At 37.7% G+C, this 8578-nt stretch overlaps 1 protein-coding gene across 2 annotated transcripts; it reads left to right on the plus strand.

The window, feature by feature from the left end:
- Positions 1 to 4486: 4486 nt before the first annotated feature.
- Positions 4487 to 6194, plus strand: LOC113337871. Of its 2 annotated transcripts, none has more exons than XM_026583433.1 (3): positions 4487 to 4566; positions 5541 to 5742; positions 5863 to 6194. In XM_026583433.1, exons 2-3 carry the CDS (start codon positions 5551 to 5553, stop codon positions 5995 to 5997), a joined length of 327 nt encoding a protein of 108 aa, XP_026439218.1. In that variant the 5' UTR covers positions 4487 to 4566; positions 5541 to 5550; the 3' UTR covers positions 5998 to 6194. The 2 variants fall into 2 exon arrangements, with proteins under 2 accessions (XP_026439218.1, XP_026439223.1); XM_026583438.1 differs by having other exon boundaries at positions 4506 to 4566; positions 5550 to 5742.
- The last annotated feature ends 2384 nt before the right edge of the window (positions 6195 to 8578 follow it).

Consider the following 8578-nt stretch of genomic DNA (forward strand, 5'->3'; position numbering starts at 1 on the left):
ATAGAGATAGATACACAAAACCAGTGGGTTGCCTCCCATTTAGCGCTTGGTTTAAAGTCGTCAGTCCGACTTGCTCAGTATTTGATCCACTTCCAGCTTCAACTGCATTCCTTGCTGCAACAACATCAACATACACTTCCATTAACAGCTCAGTATTTGATCCATTTCTTCCCAACTTACTGCCACAAGTCAGCTCTCTAAAAATGGCAACCAATACGATCTACACCTCCAGCTCGATTTCATTTCACATATCCACCAGAGCCGCTCAGATTCAATCTCAAACAAACCCTAAATCAAACAACCACTCTAAAAACTGAATCATACCCATCTTTCTCAAATCAATGCCAGATTCAGAACCCTAGTTTCTTCCTCCTTGTATTCTTCTCGTTGTGCATCTTAAAATCTCCTTCTTTACAAAGAACCAGGTCAATATCTTCCTTGTCTGAATCTTTGTTCAAAACCCAAATTCATTTCTTCTCTCGATCTGAACCCTAGACTGACAAACCCATCTGCTTTCTCCCCTTTATCTTCAGTTCATCTCACTCTTCTCTAAGTTTATGCATCTCCCTCAGCCAGCAGCCGCCATGACTTGTCTCAGCTCTCTGAAATTGAGGTGGAGTGTAATGGAGAGGAGAAAAACGATTTCCTCTCTTTCACGGTGGGTATAAGAAAAAGGCTAGTCGGTATAGCCACCCTGGTGAGGTAGATAAGGTCAACCTAAGATGTCTCCAGACACCCACTCAATATATATAGGCCACCAAGGTATGCCCCTTGCTTCTCTAGACTAAGCTGCAGTTGTTGTCCCTTATCTTTGGCTCATCTCCCAATGTCGTTCGTCCGTGAAATGACCATTATACCTTTTTCTCCAAATGGACGTTTTCTCCTTCTTTTGTGCACAATGACTCCATTGCACCTAATAAACTCAAAAGCAAACATAAGATACATAATTTACAAGAAAAATAACAAAGAAAACAATAAATACTAGATATAAAATTAGGTGTTTTAGACACCTATCAATCGTTTAGTTACAAACAAACAACTATAAATTAAATAACACATTAATTAAAATAAACAACACTAAATTGAAAAATAACATCTAACTGCCTCTGCATTGTCCCCGTACATCGTCTGTTGCTCCTTTTAAAACCCAAAGGTTCTTAGATAGATCTCTTTTAGTTGTCCATAGATTCCCCGGTTTTGGATTATGTCAGTGGCAAGTCTATATTCTCTTGCTGGACCCTCATGCTGCACCATAAGATTCGACCTCAAATCTTCATTTGGAAAACTAGTCCAGGTTGGGTCACATATGGTTTCTTCGATGACCATGTTATGTAACAAGTCAGCATAATTTTGTTCATTTATTGAAGATCATAAAAGCGTGTCGGCCCATGTATGATGACGAACTTCCTTTTCAGTATGCCAAAAGCGCGTTCAACATCCTTTCTGCATTTTATTTGTTGGGTGTTAAAGTACTTCATTTCCCTCGTAGTCGTCGGTCCAAAACCTATCTGACTATAAGCTTGAGCCATAGTTGACCATTTTGGATAGATTCCGTCTGCTAGATAATAATCCTGAGTGTAGTGATAACTGTTGATGGTGAAATTATAGTGCGACACGATCCCATGCTTAAGATCTTAATGGTGACTTATACAAAATGTTGAGATCGTTATTTGAACCCGGGAGTCCAAAAAAAGCATGTCAAAACGAACAATTATAAGTAGTCGAAGCTTCCAAAACTACAGTTGGTTTTGGATAATGACCCTTATATTGGCCTTCACATTCAACCGGACATGCATGCCACGTCCAGTGCATGTAGTCAAGACTACCTAACATTCTTGGAAAGGCCCTCGCGGGGTTTTCTGCAGTTATTCTTTGAACATATTCCTGAGTAGGCTTTCTTAAAAAGATTGGACCAAAATGCTCGACTATTGTTTCGCAAAACAATTTGAGATACCTAAAGGCGATTGTTTTCACAATACAAATGTAATTATCCGTGGAATCCGCTGGTGCCCCGTAACATAGTATACGAAGGGGCACATTGACTTTTTATTCGGGACTGAAGCCCCGTACATGTCGTGCATCATACTGATAATTAAATAAACGTTGTACCTGATAAATCTCGACAATAATCCTTTGCGTCAAGTTGCGGCCCATGCGAAATCGTCGCTGAAAATCCTCATCGGAATAGGCACAATCATGATTAAAATAATTGTGCATCATCTTGTCGTGTAAAAATGTCGATCTCGCCACGTTGATCTTCTAGTCGTAACTTCATATGGCTCTAAAGGATTTGGTATGATCTCGGTTTGTAATTGCAACATAAAATTTCGCCTCCTTCTATCTTGAATTGCATCTTCATCCATTTGACACAAAAACTCTATGCACATTTCTTCCTCTTCTTCATACAAAGTTTCATCCATCTCCATACCTTCCTCAGAAGAACCAAAATCAGGATTCATGGTTGAAAATCAAAAGCAATTGAAATTAAGAACCTCTATTTATACCAGCTAGAAAAGCTTTAGCATCAGTTTCTCCTTAAAAGGTTTGGATTCTAACTCACAATTGCTTCCTCATTTAACAAGTTGTTGTGCAACTTAATACAAGTAATTAACAAGAGGATCTCTATGCCTCATAGAAGCAACAAAAGGCATATAATCAGAGTTTAAAGCTTTGAAAATAGTAACTACAAATTATTTATTTGAAATCTCCTCTCCAGCAACATCCAATTGATCAGACAACATTTTAATTTCATTTATCAAAGTACAAATGGATTTGTCACCTTGAGTAAGATAAAGGAGCTTTGTGTGCAACTAAATGGAATGAGTAGATGAAGCTCTTCAAAATATGTCTTCAAAATTACGCCAGAGTTCATGAGAAGATCTAGACTTGGATAAATAGGCAGTGACTAATTTTGAAATTGTTTAATTAGTCCACATGATGATAGTTGAATCTTCATCTAACCAGTCTGTGTAAAGAGAATTTTTGAATCTATTTGCTCGATTTATTGGATAAGTAAATTGAGGAGGAAAAGTATAAGTACCATCAGTAAATTTCATAATCTTGTACTTCTGAATATCATGATTCTTGAGATTTCTCTATGTAATTAAATTACCTTTCTTAATTAAGTTTCTGATGGTACCCCGTAACATACTATGCGAAGGGACGCATTGACCTTTTGTTCGGGACTAAAGCATCGTACATGTCGTGCATCATACTGATAGTTAAATAAAGGTTGTACCTGATAAAGCTCGACAATAATCCTTTGCGTCAAGTTGCGGCCCATGTGGAATCATCGTTGAAAATCCTCATCGGAATAGACAAAATCATGATTAAAATAATCGTGCATCATCTTGTCGTGGTAAAATGTCGATCTCGCCACGTCCTTCTTCTAGTCGTAACTTCATATGCCTCTAAAGGTTTTGGTATGATATTGGTTTGTAATTGGAACATAAAATTTCGCCTCCTTCTATCTTGAATTGCATCTTCATCCATTTGACACAAAAACTCCATGCACATTTCTTCCTCTTTTTCATACAACATTTCATCCATCTCCATATCTTCCTCAGAAGAACCAAAATCAGGATTCATGGTTGAAAATCAAAAGCAATTGAAATTAAGAAAAGACTGATCGGATGAAATATTGTTGTGAATTTGTGAGATCAAACTCGATCTATATTTATGGAGGTAGAAATTAGTCGTTCCAATGACCATTTAAAAATAGTCGTTGGCAGTCTTGGTTCACACGCCAGCGTTTGACCTACGCACGCCAGCGACAACACTTTGTCCTGATGCTTAACAGTCAACCGCCCACTTCTTTTCCATAGTGCACAATCACATTTGACCATCCACCTGGGTCAACAAAAAATTTGTTTTGTACATTGCCATAGAAATCGCCCTGAAGGACACGTGAATAACTAAAGAGCGAAAAAGCTTAACCAAAGAGGGAAAAAGCTTAACCTTCACTGCATCATAGACTTATCCTGCACCGCTGTTATCTCAGTTCCAATAAGAGCAAGTCTTATAGTGGAAGAGTTCCATCTTCCATTTTCCACGCCACCTCAACATTTGGAACCGTGGATGGAAGTGCAAGTGTAGTGGTGGAATAGTAAAAACGCTTAATAGCGCTTTTTTCTCATCCGTTAGATTTCAACAACTCATCCTAAATCTACGGATAAAAAAAAACGTTATTCTTAATAGCGTTTTCTTAGCGCTATTAAGAGTAGCGTTTAACGCTATTCTTATTGGCGTTTCCATGGATTCCACGAAACGGTGGAACCTTGCTTGGATTTTTTGTGGAAGATCCCAACTTAAAAGCCATTAGACTTGACATTGCATGATTTTTCCACACTTGGGATAGGTTGGATTCCACCATACGACTTGCTCTAAGTACGGCCGGTGGGTTTCTTGTTGTTGCTTGTGGGCCTTAAACATCCCTTCCGTTTCAATAAAGGCCCATTTTTATTTATAAACAGCCCTCTAACAAACAGTAGGGTTCTCTTCATTTTCATACTCCTGTCCTGGACCGAAATCTGAACCCTGAAAGATTTGAAAGAAATTGATAAATCTGTAAGCTCTTCTCTCTCTCTATCTATCACGTTGAATTTCTGTTTTTGTTTCTTAATCTAGTCTAGGGTTTGTTTTTTTTGTTTCTGTTATACAGTGGTTAGAAACTTTGAACATGAATACAAATTGTTTGATGAAATGTCGATTTTTTTTCAGTTGGAACGAATTGATTTTGTTTTTTTTTTTGGTTTGGATTTTATGATGGATTGTTAAGATGGGGGTTGAGGGTTTATGGTGAATTAGGGGTTTAAGGATTTTAGTGAAGTTATTAGGTAAAACCCTAGAAAGGAAAAGTAGAATGATATTGTTGATTTTGTCCTAATGGTGTAATCTGTCTTCCCAATTTCTCCTTTGTTGGTCATTTGGGTTTGTACTTACTATAATTCAATTTTTCTCTGTTTGTGTATTTGTTGTGATCCCTTGAAATTTAAATTTAGGTTGTAGACACAGAACATCTCCCTTAATTGTAATGTCTAGGTTGTCGTTACGATCATATCAGAAAGAAAATATAAAAAAGTAAGAGATGAGAATCTGAAGATGTGAAGTGTCTGCTTCAGCAGTATGCGAAGTGTCTGTTGCTTTTGTAAGGAATATATATATTTATTTGGTGTGTTGTGTGTAACTCACATTATGGTTCAAGTGGAAGCTTTTAGAGCTATGCTATTATGTAGTATGATTTCTCGATGTAGGGTAAGATCAGTGATACTTGGAATTGAAGAAAATACTGAGGGAACCTGTTTTAGAAAGACATTGTCAGAAATATCTTTCTCAATATCAAAAAATCTACTGACTTAGTTTCCTTAAAATTCTTTTGTTTGGGTGCTCTTATTGATTATTGTCTCGCCCTTCTGTTTCGTTCCCTTTTGTTTTATTGTCCGTGTCATTATGAACTGTTCTTTTACATATATATTTGCATGAGATATAGTAGTGTCGCTTACATCCAAATAATTGATTAATTTTTTTATTGGTTATCCAAGTGACTGAAGAATGAATGCGTTCAAGGCTTATAAAGCTTGTGTTCCAATTGCATGGAGTTCAAACATATATATAACCCAGGTGAGGGGAATTCCTGGGACAAGGAAATCTCACAGGCGCACCCTTGAGGCCTTGCGCCTTGGCAAATCTAACCGAACTGTGATGCGATGGAACACACCTACAGTTAGAGGAATGCTTCAGCAGGTTAAAATATCCACAGCTTCAAATTGTTTATCTATTGAGCTGGCACCTTTCGAAAATTATGGTTTGGTTCTATGTAGATAAACATGTTGCTCTAGTTTCTGATCTTCTCTTCAATTACAGGTGAAGAGGTTGGTTGTGATCGAAACGGAAGAGATGTACAAGGCCCGCATGCAAAAACAAGAAACCCATCGAGCTATACGCCCCCCTATTGCTGTCAGCCATCACTCCGTTCCTGCAAAAGATTCTTCTGAGTAATAATGGCAGAATGTTTACAGGTCTGTTTTTCATAATTCCTTTCATGTAATTTTGTTAGTTCATCATGTTGGTTCTTTCGCGAGGTGTTACTGTCTCAAAAAACAACTGACACATATATATTTATGGAATTACATGGGTTTATCTTGTTTTACAATTTCAGTAACTGGATATCGAATGATATTGTGATTTTCCTCTTTCTTTGCTTGAATAATTTAGTTAGCACACACTTGTAATAAAGTTTAGTTACAACTTACAAGCATCTAGTTGGTTTCATGTGTAATATGAGTTTTAAACGATCTGGGATTAGGCAATGTCTTTTGCACGATCCATCATGCTTTCTCTCATCTCGCTCTCGGTAGAAGGCTATATTCTTAGATTGCATGAGACTATGAGAGCACAGTAGAACTCCGCCACTAAGAAGGAAAATTCAAATTCCCTTGATCCAGGTGAATCCCGAGCATCTGCAAAAATTATGTTCTGATTTGTTTTGCGACTTAGAGATGTTCACTTGCAACTGGCTTAAGGTTCTACAGAAGGGGTTTAGTTCACAACAGAGGTTAATAGCCGATTTAGAGATGATGAATATACAACTAGCTTAGGGACTTTAACACTATGAATCTTTGTTCAGTAGCCTTTGTTTATGCATAAGGCAGATACATCAAGGTTCATGGAGCATATGAATCTTCTAGTGTTCAAGTTAGAATAGATATAATCAAATTAAGCTTATGATGGGTTTTTAGTCTTATCTTCTCCAAGTTGTGCCATAGTGGTAGTGTTTTTATGGTTGTGCCAGAGAGGTTATACACCTTGGAGGATTTCAGTATGGCAGTATCTCTAGGTAATATCTGGAGCTTGGAGTGGATGAATGAAAATCAAAGACAGCGAGGGGTGGTTATCGGATCTCTGTGACGGAGACATTTGATATGCTTTATTTATAGCTGTAGTATCTTCGGTTAAGTTTCAAACTTGCACCCTTTCAGTTTTAAATGTTTCCTTGTTAGACTAGTGAGAGAGAGAGAGAGAGAGAGACATCAAGACAGCCTTAGAGACTAGTGAAGGACTGAGATACAGAATTAGATCTCAGCACAACTGAGATGGAAATCTTCGATTTCAGTTTTTGTTTATGATCTTGTTGGCGTCCTCTCTTATTCTCAGAATGTATGATCTAATCTCTCATGCTGTACCCTTTCACTTTGCAAAATCCTATGACCACCACTATTGTGGCATTTTGGGATCAGGCATTGTCTTTTGCATGACCCATCATGTTTTCTCACATCTCACTCCCAGTTAAGGTATATTCTTATCTGATTTCTGCAAATTCAAAGCCCACCTTCCAGTTTTAATTGTTTCCTTGTCAGACCAGTTAGTGAGAGACGTCAAGACACCCTTAGAGACTAGTGAAAGACTGGGGTAGAGATTACTCAGTTGTTCCTAGATCAAGATACTTCATTTTTAGTTTTTGTATGATTTTGTTTTTGTCTTCTGTTAATCTCAGATACTAAAATCTGTTTGTCCCTATGCCTTTTCACTTGACGAAATCATTCCCACAGGATTTGCAGCAAGTGGTACTGCAGCACATTTTGCAACTTTGCATTGTTTGCTAAATTACTCTTTGCCACTATATGTTCAGATTTCATCAACTGGTTACTCTTAATCTAGTTTCAAGGCACCAAACTAAGAACCAAAGAACAGGCCTTGCACTATATGCTGTAGGAAAATACCTTCATAGGCATGAGATCTTGTGATCTCTTGGCTTGGCTTGGCTTGATACTTGACACGCAATCATGTCGGGGCAATACTAAACTGGCTTGGATATGTCAGTACAAAACTACTGGGATAAAGCTAAACTGGCTTTAAATTTTTCCGAACAAGAGCTGCTGGGGTGAACAGACATGTAACTTGTGTTGGTACTGCCTACCATCAAATTCTACCATGCGGGGTCTTATGTTTTCTGCTCATGCCCATTTGTCAGCCAAGTGCCTAGAACTTTCTTGTGAATGTCCAAGCCTGATCAGCTGGTTTGGTGCAATGAAAGTCAATACTCTCGTATTTTTGTTACAAATCTCATCTAGGCAAATACTATAATACATCACCCAATGATTCAGCAACTAATTGTAAGAAAAAGAACAAAAACAATATAATTGCTCTGCAACAATGCACTTCTAGGCAAGATAAACTTTCTCTGTCTACGATAGCTGGATGCTTCTTTCATCTTCCTGGCAAGAGTGATGCAACTGGGACAACTTTACTGATAACAAAAAGTCCCCCAATTGCAGATATTTAACTCGGAATTGGTAAATGACAAGAACCCGCACCTATCTCCACGTCTGGGTACCCGATACATATTGTCAATGGTTGTCGGACATTTTGTTTAGTGACTTTAAATCTTTAATGGCTGGTAGCGTCGGACTGTCCCAATTGTATACTATATCTTATTCTCTTTGATATTTTTATTTAATCGGCAATTAATGGTACTCACCCTTAGATGCAATCCCCACGACCACGAGACGTTCTAATTTTAAAATATCAACATCACAACTATTGAAACAACTAGGAGATCTGTATTGTTTTTTTGCACTGC

The sequence above is a fragment of the Papaver somniferum genome, chromosome 1 (genome assembly GCF_003573695.1).
Source record: "Papaver somniferum cultivar HN1 chromosome 1, ASM357369v1, whole genome shotgun sequence".
In the NCBI taxonomy this organism is placed as follows: Eukaryota; Viridiplantae; Streptophyta; class Magnoliopsida; order Ranunculales; family Papaveraceae; genus Papaver; species Papaver somniferum.